We start from the raw sequence: 22,365 nt of genomic DNA, 5'->3' as shown, positions 1-22,365 counted from the left end.
TAGGGTGTTCCAGCGGCAGATGTCCGCTCTGGCTGCAGTGCGAGTTTCCTCTAATCAGGAGGGACATGAGAGTTGATCGACGAGGCCGAAAACGTGCCGTTTGTGGCAAATCGTATGATGGCATCCAACACATCTGGATCCGTCGATTGGCTGGCTTCCTCAACCAGACTTTTGGTCTATGGCCGGAATTCAAGCTCTCTGCCACATTTTCGTTTGGTGTGCATGTTGCCCATATGCATTGCAGGCTGGTCGCATTGTACAAAGTCGGATTGACGAACTTGGGACAAGTAAAGAATTTGTCACATCGTTCACCGCACCACGAGAAAAGTCGATATGCATTGTGGTTGATGTTGTGGGCACATGTTGACAAAAGAGCCGTTCCGTAATCACTGGAGATATTTGGCGCCTGACTTCTCAAAAGGCTCGGGTCGTCCTGCAGGTATCATCTGTTTGAGGAGGGTCGCGAGCGCCGAGCCATATGCCTCGGAAAGTAGTTGGTGCGCGGCTGCCAGGGTCATCGTCACCAAACGTGGCAATTCTCGACACAAGAGGTTTTCTTCATTGACAAGTTTGGTGACCGCGTCATTATGTTCCCCAAGCTCTTCGGCAATGAGTGGCGAGTCATGCTCATCTAGAACCTTTCTAGCTGTTTCCAGTCCACTTCTGATAGCAACACAAAGTTCCAGTTTGTTATGACAATGCACTCGCACTGCTCGATGGTCTTCGTCTCGGGTTGTTTCTCTTACGCCGAGCAGCTGGTTGTCCGTGAATTGGACTGGAGCGAACTTGCGTCCCAGACTCGACGATACCATCGTTGACGTCAGTATGGTGGGGAGTGTCTCTTGGTTGCCGTTGGCTCTCTCCTTATGCCGGGGTGCTGTCGGGCTCGAGCCGTCTTGGAAAGGGAACCGCTGCCGCATTGTATCCGGATCTGGTAGGGATCCTGGGACGAACCACTCGAAAACTTGGTACAGAGCTTCGTGGTTGTTACTCATGGGCGTGCCGGTGAGCGACATGCGACGTTGGATCAGCCGAAGCTTGTGTTCGAACCACACGATGGCGCGCTGGGCAGCGGCCGAAGCAGATACTCGGAGTGCATTATGATGCCATCCCAAGTCCACTGAGGCCGGTTAAGCCAGATGCTCGGAGCCTGCGGTAAGCGGCACATACCAAAATGCTTGAGCATGTCCTTCGGGTCGCCCTCCTGTCCCATCAGGTCTCGTGGCTTGAGACTAGGGGAACAAAGTTCCTAGGCTTTGAAGACCTCCATCAGACATGGTACATGGCAGCCGCCATTGGCTTTTGCAGCCAGCAGAATGCTCAGGGCATGCAGGTTGAACAGCTGCTTTCGGTGGCTGGCATGTGAAGATCGAACTGCCGTGCCCATCCAGCAGCCAGTGATTGAGTATGTAGGTCAGTACTGCAAGACAAGGTGGAGGGACATCTCGATTGTGTCATCTGCCATCATGTTGATGGAGCGAGCCATTGTTGTCCAACATGCTCCAATATGCGGGATCTCTCTGGGTTGTGACCACCGTTGTTCCAGATGAAGGGTGAAAGAGATCATTTTGGTCCATGCACCAGTTTCAACACTGGGCTGACCGAGCAACCACACCCGATCCAGGAAGGCACATCCTTTATTCTTCTGTTTCAGCAAACCTCAAGGACACCGATATTGAGTAAAAGGTGTGCAATCCTCCGTAGTCTGGCGCGCCCTTCCAGTCCGCCTCGTGCATTGACCCGACGAGCAATTTGGAAATCGTCGTCGCCTGTTGGACCCTTGTCCAGCAACATGCATTGCATGTACCGGGATGTACTGCACGAAGTCCGGCAGCAGAGTGTATACCACCACCTCCGCTGTTCATCAAATGTGCTGCCTCAGGATTGAAATGGATCGGACGATCGTTGGTAAGTAAGATTGGGGATCTTTCCAGTCATCAAGTAGCGTTTCTCACTCGGACTCCCGGAATATAGAGGCTGTAGCCGTAAAGCCGTGCACCCGCACATCGCTCAATGCTGCTCTTGAGCTAGATTCAGGTCGCCTTTGACGCACCACAAGGCAACTACCCTGAGATGCTATTGTTCACTTCTTGGCTGACGGCCGCTCTCCGGTTCGGACGCTAGAGGAAGTCCTCCTTAGGCATCGTTCTATGCGGACCGTTGTCCACCGACGCATCCACAACTCCATCTCGCGCCGTAGATTCCGCACCATATCTTCAGTGGATGCTTCGGTGTCTTGGCATACCTTCAGCACAGCCTCCATTTTGGCATCCTGAATGCGCCTGCCAGCGACGTACTTCTTGACACTTGCTTCCAGGGCACTTCTTGTCACATCGGTACGCTCTCCAGTCTTCCTGTCTGCCGTGTCCAGCGCGATTGGAACCGCCTCACGCTTTCCTATCTCGTTTAGGGCGCACATAAACCTCGCCGGTTGAACTTTTCAGTCCATTCTTCTAGGTCGCTTTGTGCTTCTTGTGTCACATTGAGATGCCACATTTGCACCACCTTCATGGAGTTCAATGTTCCGGGAGTATAGAACGATCACCAGGTGGAGTGGGAGAGTAGCAGCTACTGGAATAGCGTGCGCCTTTCAAGTGGCGCAGGCCGGACACCCGAGCTTGACGTTCTTTCCCTGAAAAGTCTTTTTGAAAAGCGCATTCTGGTCAACTGTCGGGAACAACAAGTGAACCCGAACATCTCAACCTCACGTATCATCACGTCTTCCAGGAGCTTCGTTGGCCCTACAAGTACCAGTCAGCATAGGATCGGCGCCATATGGAGCGATCACTCACGATGGCCAAGGGTTCTGAGTTCCGACAGGTTGTGTCCACTTGAAACCCTCCTGTTGTGTGATCTCACCACTCTCCGCGCACCACCTTTGATATCGACCGATTCCGTGACACCTTCAGCCTTCATGACCAGGAGCCGATCGGCCGGTAGTGGTATGTTTGCATGAATCAGCGGCCAACGGCTCTGTCCACAAAACATGAGGAAACTCTTGGGCAATTCTACTGAGCAATTCTTCTGGCTCGTCCGAAATCTTCGACCATGTCGCCAATTTTGCAACTTCCTCAGAAGACTGACGCAGCCAATGCAACGGAAGAGACATCCTGGGCTGTCTTGTGGGTGGCAACATCCATCGGAATCTCCTCCCAAATGACCAAGCCATTAGACATGATCTGGACCCAAGGCCGCGGCCGTATGACTTCATGCAGGCTTCCGAATAAGCTTGTGAGGAACTTTCCCGATGAACCTTGATCTCGACTGACTGCAGTGATTCAGGACGTCTTTCTGGAGCAGTTGAAAGAGCAGAAGCCTTGAAGAAGAATCCTGCATGGTTTTTGGCGCTTGGTGGTACGTTTGATCGGAGTGAAAGCGGACTCGCGGTCCTCTTTTCTTGTCCTGACATAGACATGCAAGGGATTTAAGCTCTTCCCCTGATGACCGACCGGTTGTCACGCAAGCTTCTTGATGCTGCATGCTGCAACATGTCATCGAACGACGAGATTGTGGGACCTCCCAACCTCGAAGCTGTGCTCCTGTCTTCAGCATGGTAATCGCAAAGCCATGAAGCATTGACGGCCGCTGTAAGGGCATGTAAGAGGTCGTGTCCTTGCACAATGAAATCGTGATACCTGGGGAAGCTCACACAAGCCAAACACATAGATCTGGAAAGCAAGGCTGATGCACAACTGGCATGATCAATATATATATTTGAAAGTCGAAGGCATGAAGGATGGGATCAAGGACAACAGAGCAGAGAGAAGTGGGTATATATACCTTGATGCAGACTGGCAAATTGAAGACAAACCCGTCCCTCATGGGACATATACCATCATGTTTCATGCATTCAACCATTGAAACCGAGTTGACTCAATGACCGAGTCATACCTTCGAGACATCTGTAGCTCCGATCATGCACGCAACAAAATTCATACGCACCATTCCATGCACATTCAACCATCATTCATTCAACTCAATTGCACGGCCTCCCCATTCTTCAACGGGCCGAAACATTTCTTCCACAAATCATTCTCTTCTCCGACAAAGTACATCAAATCCACACCATCCATTCCCGCCTCCTCGTCACCTTTCACACACTCCAACTGCGAAATGATATTCCCCAGACCAAACGCCTTCCCGACACTCTGCGTCGTGCCAGCTTCCAGCATGACATGCACCGCGTGAATATGGAAATGGTAATACGTTGGCTGGTAGTGGACGTAGCACTTGACTTCATCGGCATCGATTTCACGGGGAAACACCTTTGTCGCTGCACTCACGACTTGATCGCGCACGGCCTTGAGCCAGGGGATATGTTTCTTCCGGAGATCTCGCAAAGACCATATATCGCGCCGCTGGACCAAAGCTAGTAAGTGCATGCCCTGCACGGTCTTACGGTCCCAGTTGAGATCGGGGAGGAGGAGGAAGCCTGAATTTGAGGGAGAGTCCCAATCGTGTCGAGCAATGACATCTTCTTGCTCGGTCCGGCCTTCGAGGATGTTGAAGACCCAATCAAGGCGTCCGGCCGCTCTTTGGCGGGCGATGTACGGCTTGATATGCGTTTCGTAGATTTCTGGCGTTTCGGTGACCATCCGGACTCGCTGCGCCGAGTATTTCCGTATATGTTGAGCGGTGCATGGGTAGATGAGGTTGATTTTCAGGTCGGGAATCTGTGTGTTTTGCGATATTGATGTCGCGTTCAAGGGGTCTGCTGTAGATGTCGACGATGATTCGATGGAACGGTTTGCCATGTACCATCTGTAGATGTCGTTGGCGCCGAGATTGGTGGTATTGGTCAGTGAACTTAGTAGCTGCGATACCAGTGCTGGATCAGATGGGAATGCGGCTCGCTCCAATGTGATCAGTGCTTGCTCCGAAGAGATTGTCCCGAGTAGGGATATGCGACGGCCATTCTGATCTGTCCACATTGCTACCTGTCAAATAAGCTGTTGACAGCAAGATGGTAGAGTCCTACCTTGATTAAGCACTTTTTCAAGGCGAAATTGAGGGATCAAAGACTCGGCCTGAGCCTTAGTCTCTGGTGCGGTAGACATCGGACTTGCGAGGGATGGTTGGCGGGAGATTTTCAGGGGTTCAGGCAAGGCTGAGAAGCTCGTTCAGATATTGTTGTGCTTGTGTAATGGACTCACATCTGCAACGCAGACTTGGAGCAGGGCGAAGTGCTTTCAATCTTGCGGAGTTGCGGCTAGTTCCATCATGACGCATACGGAGCCAGGTATCATGTGTATCATCATTCGACAAGGGTGAAGCTGGCACTCGGGGGCAGATTTGATGCATCTCAATTCCCCAGAAACAAAGACCCCAATTTTCCCGCGACACGTGACGTCATCTGATATACATTAATGTGGGTGTCATTCTGTTATCCCTTATCGCGTTGACCTTGTCTTCGACATACCTTTATGAAGCACTCGATCTGAACTAAGACACTGAAGGGTCTCTCAAGCATAGCGGACATGTGAGTACGCCATGGCTGAATGCCACCAGGAGACCGGCTACTTCCCCATCGACAGTCTGCCTCTCGAAGTGATAGAGCTGATCCGGGCCCAATGCGACCCCGCTACGCTGCTATCATGGAGTTCAACGTGCCACTTTTACAGAGGCCTTCTGAGGCTGCACGTCTTCGAACAGATCACAATCGGCCCCAAAATCCCGCCAACACGCGTAGTCGAGGCTCTGTCTGGAAATTTCCACGTTCTATCACTGGAATTTACCTGTGAGGCGGATCGACACTCGCATCAAGCAAAAGAGGACTCAAAAGCTGGAGGGAACGTTGGCGGCCAACGTTCGCCCAAAGATCTGATCAGCTCTGAGATGCTAGGCCAGGTGTTGAGACAGTTTCCCGAGGACCTGGCAAACCTCACATTACGGTTCCCAGAGAAATGGATCGCAAAGGACAACCTCTGCTGGCCACGGGAATTTGCATTCGAAGAGGAGCAGCCGTTAACAGACATAGAACGAAACAACTTGCACAATGACCTTCTTTGGACCACATTGGATTCCATGGCCAAGAACAACATTAGCAGCCAGCGAGTCTTCCGGCTGCAACTCCTCAACATAAGCCCCCATGTGTCTGGGGTATATCATCAGCCGTGTTTCCGCAACTTTCTACGTAAAATCACCTCTTTCGTTCTCGAATTATGTCGCTTTGAAAGGCACTGGCGTCATCGACCCCTAGAGAGGACCTGGTACCGATACCTTCTCAGCGGGTGGTTTTACGATCAATTGCAGAGGGTGGAGGACTTCTCGTTCTTCGCAACGCCAATCTGGTCGGACACTCTGCTGTCTGATTCAAGACACGTGTACTCGAGTAAGTACGCGGTAAAGAGTTTGCCTAGTCCATGGCTGATACCTACCTGAAGCACTCTCGCCCAAAGCGGAACAGTTGCCCAACCTCAAACATCTCACCCTCTCGACTGTAATGATTGATCCTGACTTGATCGCTTTCCTGACCTCAAAGTGTCATGCCCAAAATATCGAGAGCATTTCTTTGCACGATTGCTTCTGTCACGCCACCATACACGATTATGGAACTCCGCTGGGGGACGCTGAATATGATGCCTCGGAATGTCCGACTTGGGCCACCTTGTTCGACAGGTTGGTCGCCCAGAGACCACCGAACTTGACATCTTTCACAATCTCATACGGGCCCTGGCAACTTGAGGAAAAGATGGCGTGCTATTATCAGGAGGGACATGAAACGAAACACTGTAGTCTGGCGTCGACGATGAACCCCCAAATGTGTAAGACACTCATGGCTGCGGCTGTTCTCGACGCCGACTGTCAAGAGCGTTCACGCCTCACAAGGGTTCCATGCGACCAGCACTTTCATCGGTCACTCATGCTCTTGTATAGCAGACTTTGTCCCATGGTCTCGCGACTTTCAACCGCATGTTTCGGCGGGGGGGCGACGGAAACCTGCACGAGGTTCCTTGAGGGATCCGATCTGCAGGCCTGGAAGAGCCTAGCAGAATTGATGGTTACCAATGGTGGCCGAAACGTCCAGATGCATTGACGCTGATAACAGATTACGTCATCCCGCTGCATTTCACTGATGACCGCGTCATTTTGGCGTTGGACATATTGTCTGCTTCAATGAACCTCACCAATGCTGGCCTATGGAGACAGCGCGCTCTCTTCTCGAGGATGGTAGGGCGCAAGGCAACAGAGAAAGTTCTGGTGCCTCCGGATTCACCACTAGCTGCTCCAGCATTGAAAGACCATTCGCTATGCTTCTCATATGAAGTTGCGCGAGGGGAGATGGGTGTGCTCTCATTCGAGCCATATAAAGGTCTCATCTTGCCATACTGGGGCTTTCGGACAGTTCCAGTTGCCGAAAAATCAGCTGAAATATTATGGACAATCTTCGAATCTTATGTCGAGCGTGGTGATCTGGTCGGAGCAGACATGACGCGAAAATTCATCCAGATGGGCATGACACGTGCGCGACGGTATGCCAACCACAAAGGAGGTCGCAAGTATGGCGAAGACGGCAAGCAACTTGAGAAGTGGACGGAAGATGATGTTGACGGGAAGAGGAAGGAGAAAGAAGAAGCCAGCGAAGTTTTCAAGGCGTATTGGAGAAGGTGCATTGCTTCAGAGGCGTATGTCCAGTTGAAGAAGGACTGGTCAAAAGCCAAGAAGGAGTATCTCGAAGCTAGAGGTTGATGTGGCGATGGAACTTCGTCTTGCTCGTCCTGTATCTTATCATGGCGTCGTGGTGGTGGTCGAATTCCGAATTCGAAGTTGGCTTGGCGATTCCAGCCGGCTGCATAGGGCATGGAGTTTGAAGAGGTCGTTCAGCATGCTCGTTCGGACACTGTTTCTTTAAGATGTCGACCCATCTTGAGTCTGCTGTAGTGGGATATTCTGCGCTGGCTTTCCGTGAATGGCTTCAGCAAAGGATATCCATTCTTCAATGCCCTTCACAAAGGGGTCATCTGAGCTGGGGAGTTGATCATGACCCCAGACAAGCACTTCATCAAATGCTGAGACCTGCTCAAGTATTCTGACTGGTTCCGGAGGCTCCTCCTCTTCTTCCTCAATCTCAATATCTTCATCGACGGCGGTAAACGTGGGGCCTGACTGGGACTTGGTTGATTGTGGTAGGTACCGATCCGTCGACTTTGCTACTACGCCTAGGTAGCTGTCAGCAATTCCATAGACTCTACAACTTTAGCGGTGCAGTGTATACCCTGGTAGTCGGCGGGCAATTTAATGACTCTACCACGTAGTCTTCGTCCTCGAAAATGGGATGTTTTTGTCCCATCTACGTGAAGTCAGTCAATCGTATCGAGCGCTCCTCGACGGTGCTGATACCTTTGTCGTCCGCGGGTGACCAGTATCTTTTTGTCACCTTGGTTGGTCCATCATGGTGTATGCGGCATGGTAGGATATTGGCTGTGCTTTTGTGTGCTGACGACTGTTGGAGAGCAAGCATGGTGACCTGGGGTAAAGCACGAGGATCGAGTAGGACAAGCTGCACTGATATTTTGTATGCTTGTAAACGATGGGCAGACTTCGAGTGAACTCGTACGAACAACGAATCGAGAAAGATGTGACGCGAGGGAGACGCGAGCTGCCGTAGACGCGCCGAAAATCTGGAGGAGTTCAACGCGGTTTGCAATTATCTTATCAGCTGCAGCCCTTTCACCACAGTAAAGTCCTCTATGTATTTGCCTTTTGACCGCACTTGCGATTGTGAATAGTAGGTTGGCTGATGGATGAGCTGTTGACGATGCTTTGTATGTTCTATCGTTGATGCTTACTTGCCATCGGAGCACATCGCTGCAAGCAGTATGCATTTTATATTGACTACGACGAAAGGCATCAAGCTGGTGCACTTACGCCTACATTACCGGAACTGCAGGTCAATCAGCATGGCGATCATCAACTGCTCCTGCCTCTCCAAAGGAAATGAGAGATGAGCGGTATCCTTTTCGCCAATGTGACCTTGAATTGCTCCGGCTCAAGTATCATTTCACCTACTGCGAGGCTGGACTCAATAAGAGGGCGTAGGGTGATGTGATCATCGCCGTAATAAGAGATAGAAGACGGAGATGATGGATTACGTACCCCTGCAGCCATGCAGCCATTGCAGATGACTTGCGACTATCTCAATTCGTGGATGGACTCTTGTGTCTTACCAGTCACTTTTTCTTCTTTGGTTTCTTTTTCTTGGTTGGCTTTCGGTCTTGCCCTTCGGCGTTTCTGTCTTCGCGCGGTGCGGTGGTTACTTGTTTCGCCCATCTTTTCGAGTGCTCCCTCTCGAATGCCGTCTTATCCTTCCGAAAGAGCAACATACAGGCACGAGCATCCTCGATGCTGGAATGTTCTCCTTCCTGGATCTCGAATCCCAGCAATTCCGAGGCCAATATTTTCAATCGAGGATACCCGCCCCCGGTTGTCTTGCGGTAGGGATGGTGACGGGCTGTATCGCGGATATCACGCTGAGGATGGCTGATCATCAGAGCATCGAGATCGTGTCGTATATGATGGCCAATGAGTATTCTGTCCTTGATAATGTTTGACACATCCGCTTGCACCTCTTGAAAAGACCTGGCATATTTCATATGTTTTGGTTCCACGCCGCTGACATGTGTCCTCCAGTCCGTGACATCTTCTTGAGGTAGAACGTAGGAGTCGTAGATTTGGTCGCCGTTGTAATTGACAATACTGACTCGAGCAAGGGCGGATTCACGGTCGGGATGTGGTCCGACACCCACCATCTCACAATCTACGGCGACATATCTGCCCACCTCAACTCTGGAACACTGTTTAGTTGCAACTTAATTCCATTGAGCAAGGGCACTGACGAAGTACAGAGTCCTGCGTTAACCTGGTCTGAAACTGCACGATCAGCTGGCCGAGGACGCACTCCTGCGTCGGATGCCTCCAGGTCCCGTATTGAGCCTGTCTTGGTTGATACTGTGCTATTCTGAGACATGCCCTTGCGCACCCTCTTTCTCGGTAGCGAGCCCTGGGAGGGTCTATTCGAGGTACCTAAAGACTGGCCGCGTTTGCGCTTCAAGCCATTTTGTGCTGCAGTCTTTGCGGATGACGGATTAGGCTTGGGTTTTGGAAGGGTCGACTGTAACTTCTTCCAATTTGAGGACAGATTGAGCAAGTCCATCGCCTATGGAGCGATCAATCGTGTGCAGAAAACATTCGTCACTGGAAACCGACGAGTGAGCGTTGGTAAAGAATGATAGTGGCAGCGAGATCCGAAGTTTAGCCACCAACCATGGGGCAATGTTTCTGCTGTTCAACCTTCGATTAACAACATCACTTCTGGAGGTGTGGACTTTGGATCCTAGCTTGGACATTGTATATCACCTTCACGTTTTTACATTGCATGTTATCGGCGTTGATCTTTCTCTTATCTCAGCAGGTTAGTCTTGATTATCACTGCAAAATTGTCAAGGACTTGGGATATCTCTCTCTTGCTGTTTATGCTCCTGGATACAAGCGCACATTTCATGATCCTGGAATGATCTTGACGGAGGCCAAGCTCTTCGCATGAAAACAAAGTCTGCAGCATGTCAGGAGCGGTAGATTTTGTGAAGCTGTCAGCCATGGCATCACCCTCACAAGGAAGTGTGACCTCAGAGGTTCAGGATGCACATTACTCTCCGCCATGGGCTGACATGAGCATCATTGGGGTGGCCGGTTCTTCAGGATCTGGAAAGACAAGCTTAGCAGTGGAGATCGTCGAGTCTTTGAATCTGCCTTGGGTCATCATTCTCTCCATCGACTCGTTCTACAAATCCTTGACACCGGAGGAAAATGCACTGGCACATCAGAACAACTATGATCTTGACTCACCGAGCTCCATCGACTTCGACCTTTTGGTGGAAAAACTGCATGACTTGAAACAAGGGAAGAGGACTGACATTCCGATTTATTCTTTCCAGCAACATCAGAGGCTCGATAAGACTCTTTCGATATATTCTCCACATGTGATCATACTGGAGGGTATCCTGGCATTGAACGATCCTAGGGTCCTGGATTTACTCGACATGAAAATCTACGTCGAAGCGGATGCAGATTTATGTCTGTCACGCCGGATTGTCCGCGATGTCAGAGAGCGAGGTCGAACTATCGAGGGGGTCATCAAGCAATGGTTCAAATATGTCAAGCCGGTCTTCCAACGTTACGTCGAACCTCAAAGGGAGGTTGCCGATCTTATTGTTCCTAGAGGGATGCAGAATAAGATGGCCATACAGATGATTGTCAATCAACTACGGCAGACTCTCAAGGAGAAGTCCTTCAAGCACAACGCGGCATTGGAAAGGCTAGGCCAGCAAGTTGACGATTACACTCTTTCGGAAAATGCTATCATTCTGGAGGGAAAGCCACAGATAACGGGAGTTTCCACGATACTACGAAATCCCGTAACATCCCAGGTTGATTTCATTTTCTACTTCGATCGACTGACAGCTTTGCTGATCGAAAAAGCACTTGATTGCCACAACTATGTTTCTTCCGAAGTAACCACCACTCAAGGTTACAAATATACGGGCCTGAAGTCGGCTGGAAAGGTGTCTGCGGTTGTCATACTCCGAGGAGGAAGCTGTATGGAGACTGGCCTCAAGCGGACGATTCCTGATTGCTTGACGGGTCGACTGCTGATCCAGTCCAACTATCGAAGTGGTGAACCGGAGCTACACTATCTAAAGCTATTCCCAGACATTGCCGAGCATGAAACCGTGATGCTCTTGGATCCGCAAATGTCGAGTGGTGGTGCTGCTCTGATGGCCGTCAAAATCCTCGTGGATCATGGTGTCGCCGAGAAGAAAATTGTCTTCGTCACCTGCCTGGCAGGTCGACGAGGTCTAAAGAGACTGATGACTGTGTTCCCGAAGATTAAAGTGGTTGCTGCAAATATGACCGAAGATGGTGCCAAGAGATGGGTCGAGGAGCGGTATCTGGGCTGTTGATTGCACAAAGACTGCCACATTAAGCCATACTTGGCTCAACTTGACATGCAATGAGCACGCGAAGTGCAGACCGACATCGAATTGTCCACCTTCAAGAGCGCAGTCAGAGTCCCGGTCGCCGAACGAGCTGGGCGGGTGCCTGTTGCGACCAAGAATCTTCACAAGCCTTGCGAAGCCCCGAGTTTTCTCAGATCCTCGGCTTTGGGCCAGGCCCCGATATTCTCAGGCCTCTTGAAGCCCTGAATCAACTCAGACCTAGCGAACCCTTGGTTTCGGATCGTCGAATGCGATGCAAGAGTACTCATGGCCAACAGTGAACCCTCTCACAGACCCTCTGAATGATCACGTCAAGAGCCTCCATGGTGCTGCAACAAGCAAGTCCTCTGGAAACACAGCGCGGGCAGGTCGGGCAGAAGACTCTCAAAAGGACTCTCGCTTCAGAGCCTGATGCTACCGAGACGTGCGCCGGACAGACATCGCGTCCTTGACCCTCCAAATAGGACGGACATATGCAGAAAATTGTGGTGGCAGTGGGAGGCGACAAAGACAGATAGCAAGGCCTCATCATATTCCAGCCATCGGAGTGAAGAAGTGAGAAATCTTGAAAAGGCACTAGGGTTGATACAGTGAGGATTGTAGATATGAAGCTGGGTCAATTGCAGGTGGAAATCATTGTTATCGTCACTATTCATTTCACCTTGATACCACCATTGTACCACGAAGTGATACAGCACTTTGGGGATAACCGCTCCGCCGTACTACATGGGTCTGTGGAGCGGAGTATTGAGCCAATTGTGCACGTGCAGACGCGACAGCCTTCATTGCCTGCCGAACCTCCATTTCTAATATACTTCACTTCCATCTACAACGTAGTCCAAACACCATCCCTCACGATCCATTCAACACTCTCTGTCCCTCGACCTTACTTTGGAATCGTTGTCTCGGAAAACCAAGCAGTCCACTTCAGCTCAGTGCAGGCGAATCGTCGTCAGCTCCCGCATACCCTACAATCTTCGTACTCTCTCATCATGGTACTATAGACACCCATCCCAAGCTCATCTGTGTTCGTCCTACTAACAGTCATCAGTCATTACGAGTTGCACCCCCGTCCTCCCACCCGACCAGCACAACCAACACAGCTACCCACAAACTCTCCTCCCAGAAAACACAATCCATCGAGCGCGGCGCTCCTTCAGCACCAGGCCTCCACGACACCCTTCGCTCTTCGCTCAACCCTTCAATTGACTCTCAAAGCTCTGCGCACCCACTGGAATCCCGGCTGGCGAACTGGGCGGCAACACAAGAATCCACACGCATGAATCTGCTCCGGCGCAACTTTGGCATCGCCGAGCCACTCCGCCGCAGCATGGAGCTTAAGATGGTTCGCGAGGCGGACTCTTTCCGACCCAGCGTACTCGGCACCCCCTCAGGCTTACACGAGGATATTCTTACAGGCAGAGATGACAGCATGACATGGGAAGACGTGTACCAGGGTCAGGACGGGCTCAAGTTGGGCTTGAACGCTGGTGGTGATGGACATGACGTGAAATGGACGGAAGAGATGGAGAAGAAGGTGGGAATGGGCAAGTGGTGAGATGGCTGTTAAATATCTAGGGCATTACGCACACGGGCATTCAAGGTGTTCTAACCGGATGGCGATAGGGTTGGCGCTGGAACACTTCGACTGTCTGCTGTCGAGAGGTCAGTAGGGGACATCTGGACTGGCACAGGGAGCGTTTCCGGAAGGCGGGATCCAAGCGTATCACCCTTTCGACTTGGTTTGCGGATCACGCAGAATACGGTTTCATCGGACGGGTACGATGGAGTCAGACCATTCCAAGCACTTCGGTCTGTCTGCTTTGGTATCGACATGCTACGAATGACCTGCAAGAGGATGGGAACGTCCTCGAGCAACTTTATATGCAGGTGATGTATATATTAAACTATCCATGGCAGTCATTGGCAGTCAAACTGCAAATGCTGAACCATTCTCAACCTAACGGTGGCTAGTGCGACCGAATCAAATGAGCAGAACTTGATGGCGGTAACATAAGGCATGATTGTATTAGCACCATGATTCCGTGCTCACCGCCTTTCTTCCGGCGCTGTGCAGAGCTAGGCAGACCATTTCAATCTCTGAAGCGCGTATAGAGTCTACTTGAAGCGCGTATAGGTCTTACTTGATTACTAACAACCAAAACAGGCGTATAAGGTAGGAAGTTATACTGAGGCCGGATGTCCTACCAAATGTCTCTCCATAGACGAGTCTTCTGGTCTACTAACCTCAAGGCTCGATCTTTCACATAGAAACTACTTCACATGTACCCTTTGATTCCGATTTTGACGTAAAAGACAAACCACTTACGATAGACTTACATTGCTTACAGCCGTCTCTGGATTCCAGGACATCAAGTCAGGGGATATGCCGTCGAGCGTGGAGAACCTCTTCACAACTGACCCAAACTGGGCAGCCTTCGCCAAAGAGCATGGCCATCTCAGGCCATTACCACCCCCCAGTGACCCGGTAGCCCTCGACCTCGCAACCGAGCGAGCAAACCAAACCATCAGCGAAGCAGCATGGGCCGAAACTCACCCGCTCTCATCAGTGGGATATACCTCGTGCCTGACCACCATCAAAGTCCGCGACGGGACCGACATCAGCGTCAAGCTATCCCATCCCACCCATCAGCAGAGTCAGACCAAACTTCCCGTCCTATTCGTCACCCATGGCGGCGGCTGGGTCCAAGGAACGCATATCACCGAAGAAGTCTGGCATCTGTGGCCACTGTACTCTCACTTCGACCTGGCAATCATCAGCGTCGAGTATCGTCTTGCTCCTGAACACAAATTCCCCACATGGATGAATGATAGTTGGGACGTCCTCGAGCAATTGCTGTCCGACCCAGAGGCACTCGTCGCCAGCTTTGGCCCGCAAGCGAATATCTCGATCGACACCCAGAAGGTCATCCTGTCGGGCTCTTCCGCTGGGGCCGGCACAGCGGCATATCTCTCGCAGACATGCCGGGACAAGAACATTTCTATCTTCGGCCTCGCACTCAACGTTCCCCTCCTATGCGACTATCGCCACTTACCGCCAGACTGCACGACGTCTTACGAGCAATGTACCGACTCACTCCTCTCGTCTGGCGAAATGCGCGCAGTCTGGGATCTCATCATCCCGTCGCCCACGGTCGGTGCTGATCCCAAGGCGTCGCCTCTTTTCGGGGCCGTGGCACGCCTACCCAAACATTTAATCTTTGTGGCGGGACAAGATCCTCTGCGTGATGAGGGGCTCGCGTACGCGAGGAAATTACAGAGCGCGGGCGTCAATGTCAAGTTGCATGTTTATCCGGGCGTTCCGCATAACTTCGCCGAGTTCTGGGAGTTGGATGCGACGCAAAAGTTCTGGAATGATATTCGGACGGGATTGAAAGAGTGGCTGACGTGAATGACGAATGAGACGTATATAAGCTACGCCGCACCAACATGAAGAACAACAAAGTAGAGCTAGAGTGCCCTTCAACAGGCAAACATTAAACACCCGTGGGATGTATCTACCAGGACCTTACAAATAATCACATCTTTCATTGTTTTGCCGTTAGCAGAGCCCTCTTCCATACATCGTGCAACTGACGCCAACTGCGCCTACGCCTACTTTAACCCTATATCAGCGCCTTTCCCTATCTTCCAAACCCAGCTAACTTGCCAGCGCCAGAGAGCATATTCCCGCCCTTTTGCACGGCACCTTTCCCAGCATCACTCACCGTCCCAGCAGCTTGCGATGCCGTGGAACTCGCAACCTGAGCCGCGCCTTTCCCAGCATTAACCGCCTGGCCGGCACCCTGAGCAGCCGTCTCGCCCACACCTTGCGCCACTCCCTTTCCAGCATCAGCGGCCTTCCCAGCACCCTGAGACGCCGTAGAAGTCACAGCCTGCGCCGCGCCCTTCCCGGCATCAGTCGCCATCTGAGCACCTCCAGAAGCCGTGGCGGTCACAGCCTCCGCAGCGCCTCCACCAGTCTCAACTGCAGCATCAACTCCTGCATCTTGAGACTTCTGATCTCCCTTTTCTTCAGCCTTCTTCCCTTCCTCCGCTATAGGACTCTTCACGCCAGACACAGCACTCTTCCCCTTCTCGCCGACACCTTTCGCCGCGCCCGTAGCATCTGACGGAATACTCGCTAATCTCTCACCAATCGATGCCGCAGACGGCACGCCCACACCAGCACTAGCCTGCTGACTAGACGTTCTCCTCGGCCCAAGTTTCGGTGGCGGGGATTTGACTCCTGAGGGCACTCTGTCCAGCTTGGTGGGAAGGGCGGGAGACTTGACTCCTGAGGGCACTCTGTCCAGCTTGGTGGGAAGGGCGGGAGACTTGACCCCCGACGGCACTCTGTCCAATTTCGTGGGAAGAGCGGGCGACTTCACTCCCGATGGCGCTCTGTCAAGCTTCGGTGGTTTTGCCTTCTCCACAGTCCCAGACGGCACCTTGTCGATTGATGGCCGCTGCACATTCTTCGCCGAGGACTTGCGTTTCTCCAGTTTCGGCGGCGCAGGTTTCTTTTCGCCCTTTGCACCGCCGAACCCGAATCTCGGCACACTCGGCAGATACGACGCAGCGCGCGAAGAATAAGTCTGCCCGGCTTTCGTTGCGTCTTGAGCAGACTGTGTGGCAATCTTACCCGCATCACCAGCCTTCTCTGTGACCGCCGCGCCAGCGCCTTGGGCGACCTGAGTACCAGCCTTGCCCGCATCTTGGGCAGACTGTATGCCGGCCTTTCCTGCTCCGCCAGCCTTCTCAGTGGCGGCGTTACCCACCTCTTGAGCCGCTTGTGTGCCAGCTTTGCCAGCATCTTGAGCCGACTGCACGCCGGCCTTACCTGCATCACCAGCCTTCTCAGTCGTAGTATCAAGCCCCTTCTGAACAGTCTGCCCGGTATTTTGGACCGTAGTCTCCACCGCACCCTCGACCTCGCCTGCCCTCTCCTTGACAGGAGCTGGAGTTCTGTCCTTGGCTTGATGTATAATGGGCGCATTGTCAGCCACCTTTTTCGTTGACTTCACGGCAGGATTGTCCTCTGGGTTTAGTGTGTTCTTCACAGTCACGCCGACTGTATCTTGAGCAATGCCGGCGGCTCCCTTGGCCGCCGATGCCCCAGTATTGGCTGCCTTGGACGCTGATTCTGTCGCTTTTTCCGTTGGTGGCAACTTCGGCGGCTTTTTTGTCTGGTTCTGATCACTTCCCCTGAGCGAAGATATATACGAAGAGGCCTGTGAGATGTAACCTTCCTTCTGATCTGCGGCCCCCTTTGCCGGCCCTCCAACTTGATTTGTGAGCCCCATTGCCGTCTTACCAGCCTCATCCGTGACCCCTTTCGTCGTCTTACCAGCTTGATCCGTCGCAGCCCCGGCAGGTGTCGACCTATTGACATACGGCATGCTTGGCAGACTCTTGTACAGTCTCGTCCCAAGGCTGTCGATCGACGCCGATGCCTGTGCATCTTGCGCAACGTCACCAACCTTTGTGGGATCCTTGGCCACATTCTGCACATTTCCGGCCATCTTGTCCACATCCTTGGTCCCTGGAAGATTAGGCATGTAGAAATACTCAATCGCCCTGGTGACGAGGGTCTTCTTCGTCTGTTCCTGCACCATCTTCTCCAAGTCGTTCGCCTCGGCCTCAGCTTCAGCCTCTTCGTCTTCCTTTCCACCCGCCGACTCCCGTCTCATCAACCACTTCTGCTGCGAGGCCAGACTCTGTTTCTGCTCCTCCTTCTCTATCTCCACCAGCGCTTCGCGTTCCCGCTCAACAGCGTCCATATCGATATCCTCAAACCCAATCGTCTTAAGGATCGCGCCAATCAAATAGCGGTAGCGCTGATGACTGCTGACATCCTCGGACACATCGAAGTTCTCGACACCCTTCAGGCCCTCGACCTTCTGCAGCCCAGCAACGCCAAATTGTATGGCACTCGTGCGATACATGAACCCCAAAACATAATCGTTCACCGAGTACACATTGACCAGTCGTCCCGCGACCACACTCCTCAAGATTCGCCAATCGCTCGTATCGCTTGGTGTCGGACTTCCAATCAGCACCGCATGCTCCACGATCCCAAACTGTTTGCGTCGTGCAAGGCTCATCAGACAAGTATATATGACCCTCGCTCCAAGCGAGTACCCGATCAACGTGACCGGTCTCTCCCCCTGCGCGCGATTTATCAACGCATCAGCAAGGACCTCACCCGCTTTCTCAGCACGACTCTTCGCCACACTGAACGGGTTATCGATAACTCTGGCCACCTTCATCAGCGCCATAGGCCACAGCGCACTCGCCAACTCGGCAAAGATCGTGCGCTGTATGATCTCCTTTTGCGCGTACCCCCAGGCAGCAGATTGCGCCACCCCATTCATAGCATTGCCCAAGTTTAACAACGCCTCGAGTTCGTACTTCAGCGCGAACACTTCAGCACCCACGCCAAGAACCCGCCAGGGCTTCACGACTTCCTCCTTCTCCGTCAACCAACCGCTCAGTCCGATCGTGACACGTAACTTGTGATCATGCTCAGTCGCCTCAATCGCACCCTTGCCTTCCTCTTCCGAGGTCTTCTTATCGTGACTCCCATGAACAGGAAGGAACTGAAAATCTTCGACTTCCCGTGCATACCGATCCATCATCTGGCCCGTCATTCGGCCACCATACGCTCCGAACAGTCCGCCCACAACAACCGTACTGCCAGCCACACTTCCCAGATACGCAGCGGCAGTGGTCGCGCCGAGTCCCAAACCACCCATAACAGATCCCACACCAGCAGCGACAAGAGGCGCCGCGAGACCACCACTTACGCCAAGTATAGCAGCGCCCGCGGCCGCAGCGATTCGGACTTTACGTTTGCGCAACTCTTTATTCTCCTCGACGCGTTTCCTAGTCTCTTCGTCCGCGCTCATTTCGTTCTCTTTCGCTGCTTCCAAGAGGCCCTTGCCGGTAGTATACTCATCCTGCTCGAACGTTTTGAGCGGCAATTTCAAGCTGGCCGTGACATTGAGCAACAGAATGCGCGAATACGCGCTGTAATGCTCCAGACTCAAGAACAGCAATAGCAATGAATGCAAGATAAGCGTTCTTTGAGTCATAGGGATTCTCGTGAGCGGAGTCTTTTGCGCTGGGAAGAGGTCCTTGAATTTGACATTCACCGCTGTATTGCCTGCCTCGATCACTTTCCCTGCGCTGCTGGAAATATCGGCGGCAGCATTCGGTTTCGCTTTGGCATTGCTGTCGGCTTTCTCGCGTTTAGTATTGACAACTTCCCCAACGCGTCCGATGACTTGCTCGCGCCACTCGTCGTACGCCTTCAATGCGTCCTTCTTGAGGGTTTTCATTTTAGGAGAAGCCAAGTCTTTGTCGTATTGTTCTTTGAGTTTTCGCTCGCGCTCGAACTCGCTGACGTCGGCGTTTGGGTCGGCGGCCAGCATCTTTTCATCGGAGGACATGCCTTCGCGCAAGAGGCTTTTGTTGAGGCCGGCTGATGAGTCGAAGTTGTCGATGATCAACTTGCGCATGGATTCGGTGAGGTTGGCGATTAGCAGGGTGAGCTCCACTCTTTGCTCTTCGTTGAGGACGCTTGTTAGGTCGACTTGATCTTCTGGCTTGTCATCGGCCTTGCCGGATGGCTTTGAGGATTCTTGTTCTGGCGTTTGCTCCGCTAGGTTCTCGTCGTCCTTCGTGCCGGGCTTTGAAGGTTGCTGTTCCGATGACTGGTCTGTTTTCTTCTCATCGCTCTTGGGGCCGAGCTTCGGTGGCTTCTTCTTTGATGGCTCTTGCGGCTCCTTCTCATCGCTCTTCTCGGTTGGCTTTGAAGGGTTCTGTTCTGTCACTTGGTCGGCATTCTTCTCGGCATCCTTACCACCGCCCTTCTCGGTTGGCTCTGAAGGTTTGTATTCTGTCAATTGGTCGACATCATTGTCATCGCCCTTTGCGGCTAGCTCTGATGGTTTTTGTTGTGCCACACCATCGGCATCCTGATCATCGCCCTTGTCAGTCGGCTCTGGAGGCTTCTGTTCTGCCACTGGCTCTGTTTTCTTGTCATCGCCCTTGTCAGTAAGGTCTGACGGTTTCTGCTCGGCCACCTGTTCGGTGTCCTGATTATCGCCCTTGCCAGCGAGTTCTGGAGGTTGCTGTGCCGATGTCTGCTCTGTTCCTTTCACATCGCGCCTGGGGCCGAGCTTTGGGGGCTTCTTTGCTGCCACTTTTTCTGTTCCGGCCACATCAGCCTTGCCAGCAGGCTCTGAAGGTTTGGGGACTGCTGTTTGTCCTGTTTGATTTCGAGTTTTCCGAGGACCAAGCTTTGGTGGCTTCCGTTTCTGATCTGCCATCTCGCAACAGCCACAGGCTAGGCGATGATTCCTGCAAGGCTGACGATTCACTACTGGCAGATTATACCACAACAAGAACTGTGCTGCACATTAGTCGACGTGAGTGATCCGTTGCAACAATCAGGCGCTTCAATGCCAAAACAATTGTTCAGCCTGAGCAAAAAGGAATCAATAGGTTAGGCATGAAGGAAAATCGAAAGGGTGGATGAGGAGGTGTGGCGGTGCTCCGAATGCTGGAACGTGGAACTGGAGCATTTGCAATGACGTTATTTTTCCTGTACCTGAGCCCCTGATCCCTGTAAAGCAAAACCCATGCCACGAGTTCGATCAAGGAAACCCTGAAACAAAAAACAGATGATGACAGAGGCATTCGCGTTCATCGGTACCATAGTAGTAGTACTCATAGTATTTTGGACATTTTTCATTTCATTCGTCTCTGCGTGAGCACGTCTTTTGATTTCGACTCAAGAAAATACCTAGAAGTGGGACGACATGAGATATGCAACCCGGGCCATTTTTTGATCGACTCCTATTGATGCATTGCATAAACTTGATGCCATCTAGAGAAACGTTCCAAAGCTGCGCGTTTCGGTTAGCACAGGATCGACAGGGGAATTGGACCGAGAAAACGCACCCAAAGGTCTGCTTGATACTGCGCACATAATAACCCTCCCAATTCCGTTGTACAACTTCTTCTTGTCCGACAGGTACTCCGGTCCAAGTCACTCTCATGTTGGTCACTCGGTCCACGTCGTTTTGGTCAAAGAAGATTTCCTGGGTACTCGTATGTCCTTCAGGCCACTGCGCTAATCTCCATTTCTGAATGAGCTTCTTCGGAGGTTCCAATGTAACAAACTCTCCTGTCACGTTCCCATCGAAGATTGCAAATTTGGCGCCTGGCTTGGCTCCTTCAAAGACTCTAGGTGGTGCGCGCGTAAATGCGGCAAGGCGTTGAGGATCTGTAAATGTCTGGTACATTTCATCTGCCGTTGTTCGGAATTCATCATTCGCTGTTACTGTGGTTGTGTTGACTGATGATTTGCCGGTGGTGGTTGTGGTTGTTTTGTTGGTCTGGATCGGTGTGCGCTCGCTACCTGGATGCCATGTAGGTGTCGCAAATCCGCTTGAAGGGTTTGAACCAGGTTCGTGTTGTAGGTCCTTTCCGTGCTCATTAATCAAGGCAGGACTGAGACCTGCAAAGACCTTTCGAAGCTCAGGCGTCAGTTTCGATCGCACGAGATCTTTGACGGGCTGTTTTTCCTTCGTTTCAGAGTAGATGTCTATCTCAAACTGCCTGGCGTCAGTAAAGCGTGGCTCGTATTGCATCGGGTGAGTCAGCACTCGAAACATACAACGTACTCGTCTAGTTCGGTGTCATATGCGCATTCTGGAACACGAATGCTGCCACTGACATCCGTCCCGTCTTCTGTCTTGCCTACACACAAATCGTGAGTCTTCTGAAGGCGCACGTCGGAGTCGAGTCTGCTCATACCTTCGTACTCCAGTTGTAGCACCACATCGTATATGGTTATAACCTTGCCCTTTCTCTGGCTCACCTCCACATCACCGTCCATGGAAATCAGTTTTGAGATTTTTGCAGACACTCCATTCTCCTCAGCAGCGACCTTCTTGCTTTCGGCGTCTAGGTAGTCTTTGGCCCACTGTCCCGCATCTTTCATCACCCAGTGCCAGTTGTTGGGGTTATGGAGGACCATGTTTGTGGAGTTTTAGAAAGAGGTGATTTGGAGGTAGAGCCAGGAATCCTTTGCGGCATGAGTCAGCAAACGTGTCTGATACCATCGTATGTGCAATAGATCCGAGGGAAGAAGTATTCAGATTGTAGGCAAAGTGCCATTAGGAAAGCTGATCCGCATTTAAAGAGTACAAGTCTTCTCAGACTGGTGCCAGCTGTAATCTCATCACAAAAACCAAAGAAGGAAATGGCATTGACGACATACCTTTCGAGCTGTTCAACGTGTACCGGTGTCGACCCGAATGAGCATCCTTTCGGAGTCGTGAGTTGATTTTCGAGA

General features: G+C 51.9%; 10 protein-coding genes across 10 annotated transcripts; 4 read left to right on the top strand and 6 right to left on the bottom strand.

Annotated features, from left to right (window-relative positions):
• Positions 1-259: 259 nt before the first annotated feature.
• Positions 260-1,379, bottom strand: EDD37DRAFT_421696 (uncharacterized protein). The gene is made up of 2 exons (XM_062812583.1): positions 1,171-1,379; positions 260-1,120 (listed from the first exon to the last, which is right to left on the bottom strand). The coding sequence occupies exons 1-2, from the start codon at positions 1,211-1,213 to the stop codon at positions 387-389; spliced, it is 777 nt and encodes a 258-aa protein (XP_062669301.1). The 5' UTR covers positions 1,214-1,379; the 3' UTR covers positions 260-386.
• A 2,320-nt stretch (positions 1,380-3,699) lies between these two features.
• Positions 3,700-5,446, bottom strand: EDD37DRAFT_631608 (HIT-like domain-containing protein). The gene is made up of 3 exons (XM_062816664.1): positions 5,420-5,446; positions 4,979-5,353; positions 3,700-4,921 (listed from the first exon to the last, which is right to left on the bottom strand). Exons 2-3 carry the CDS (start codon positions 5,055-5,057, stop codon positions 3,972-3,974), a joined length of 1,029 nt encoding a protein of 342 aa, XP_062669300.1. The 5' UTR covers positions 5,058-5,353; positions 5,420-5,446; the 3' UTR covers positions 3,700-3,971.
• A 44-nt stretch (positions 5,447-5,490) lies between these two features.
• Positions 5,491-8,071, top strand: EDD37DRAFT_681633 (uncharacterized protein; the record flags this gene model as incomplete). The annotated part of the gene is made up of 2 exons (XM_062819760.1): positions 5,491-6,331; positions 7,049-8,071. The coding sequence occupies 2 exons, from the start codon at positions 5,491-5,493 to the stop codon at positions 7,687-7,689; spliced, it is 1,482 nt and encodes a 493-aa protein (XP_062669299.1). The 3' UTR covers positions 7,690-8,071.
• Positions 7,769-8,660, bottom strand: EDD37DRAFT_421473 (ribonuclease H2 subunit C). The gene is made up of 3 exons (XM_062812582.1): positions 8,341-8,660; positions 8,216-8,290; positions 7,769-8,159 (listed from the first exon to the last, which is right to left on the bottom strand). Exons 1-3 carry the CDS (start codon positions 8,459-8,461, stop codon positions 7,849-7,851), a joined length of 507 nt encoding a protein of 168 aa, XP_062669298.1. The 5' UTR covers positions 8,462-8,660; the 3' UTR covers positions 7,769-7,848.
• A 25-nt stretch (positions 8,661-8,685) lies between these two features.
• EDD37DRAFT_631601 (ribonuclease H-like domain-containing protein) lies at positions 8,686-10,189 on the bottom strand. Its single transcript, XM_062816663.1, has 2 exons — positions 9,837-10,189; positions 8,686-9,786 (listed from the first exon to the last, which is right to left on the bottom strand). Exons 1-2 carry the CDS (start codon positions 10,151-10,153, stop codon positions 9,171-9,173), a joined length of 933 nt encoding a protein of 310 aa, XP_062669297.1. The 5' UTR covers positions 10,154-10,189; the 3' UTR covers positions 8,686-9,170.
• A 406-nt stretch (positions 10,190-10,595) lies between these two features.
• EDD37DRAFT_564979 (uridine kinase) lies at positions 10,596-11,960 on the top strand (the record flags this gene model as incomplete). The annotated part of the gene is made up of 1 exon (XM_062814031.1): positions 10,596-11,960. The coding sequence occupies one exon, from the start codon at positions 10,596-10,598 to the stop codon at positions 11,958-11,960; it is 1,365 nt and encodes a 454-aa protein (XP_062669296.1).
• Positions 11,961-12,810: 850 nt separating this feature from the next.
• On the top strand, positions 12,811-14,269 carry EDD37DRAFT_421401 (proteasome maturation factor UMP1-domain-containing protein). The gene is made up of 3 exons (XM_062812580.1): positions 12,811-12,991; positions 13,048-13,550; positions 13,623-14,269. The coding sequence occupies exons 1-3, from the start codon at positions 12,989-12,991 to the stop codon at positions 13,888-13,890; spliced, it is 774 nt and encodes a 257-aa protein (XP_062669295.1). The 5' UTR covers positions 12,811-12,988; the 3' UTR covers positions 13,891-14,269.
• Positions 14,270-14,528: 259 nt separating this feature from the next.
• EDD37DRAFT_631596 (Alpha/beta hydrolase fold-3) lies at positions 14,529-15,442 on the top strand (the record flags this gene model as incomplete). Its single annotated transcript, XM_062816662.1, has 1 exon — positions 14,529-15,442. A coding segment is annotated over exon 1 (583 nt), but the record flags the coding sequence as incomplete, so codon positions are not given.
• A 41-nt stretch (positions 15,443-15,483) lies between these two features.
• On the bottom strand, positions 15,484-20,612 carry EDD37DRAFT_420628 (uncharacterized protein). Its single transcript, XM_062812576.1, has one exon. It carries the CDS (start codon positions 20,330-20,332, stop codon positions 15,641-15,643), a length of 4,692 nt encoding a protein of 1,563 aa, XP_062669293.1. The 5' UTR covers positions 20,333-20,612; the 3' UTR covers positions 15,484-15,640.
• Positions 20,613-20,892: 280 nt separating this feature from the next.
• Positions 20,893-22,047, bottom strand: EDD37DRAFT_650502 (activator of Hsp90 ATPase; the record flags this gene model as incomplete). The annotated part of the gene is made up of 4 exons (XM_062818262.1): positions 20,893-20,911; positions 20,967-21,622; positions 21,685-21,767; positions 21,825-22,047. The coding sequence occupies 4 exons, from the start codon at positions 22,045-22,047 to the stop codon at positions 20,893-20,895; spliced, it is 981 nt and encodes a 326-aa protein (XP_062669292.1).
• Between the last annotated feature and the right edge of the window lie 318 nt (positions 22,048-22,365).

This window comes from Exophiala viscosa, assembly GCF_022695815.1.
Source record: "Exophiala viscosa unplaced genomic scaffold EDD37scaffold_6, whole genome shotgun sequence".
In the NCBI taxonomy this organism is placed as follows: domain Eukaryota; kingdom Fungi; phylum Ascomycota; class Eurotiomycetes; order Chaetothyriales; family Herpotrichiellaceae; genus Exophiala; species Exophiala viscosa.
The sequence above is the reverse complement of the archived record's forward strand: the minus strand, read 5'-3'. Positions and strand labels throughout refer to the sequence as shown.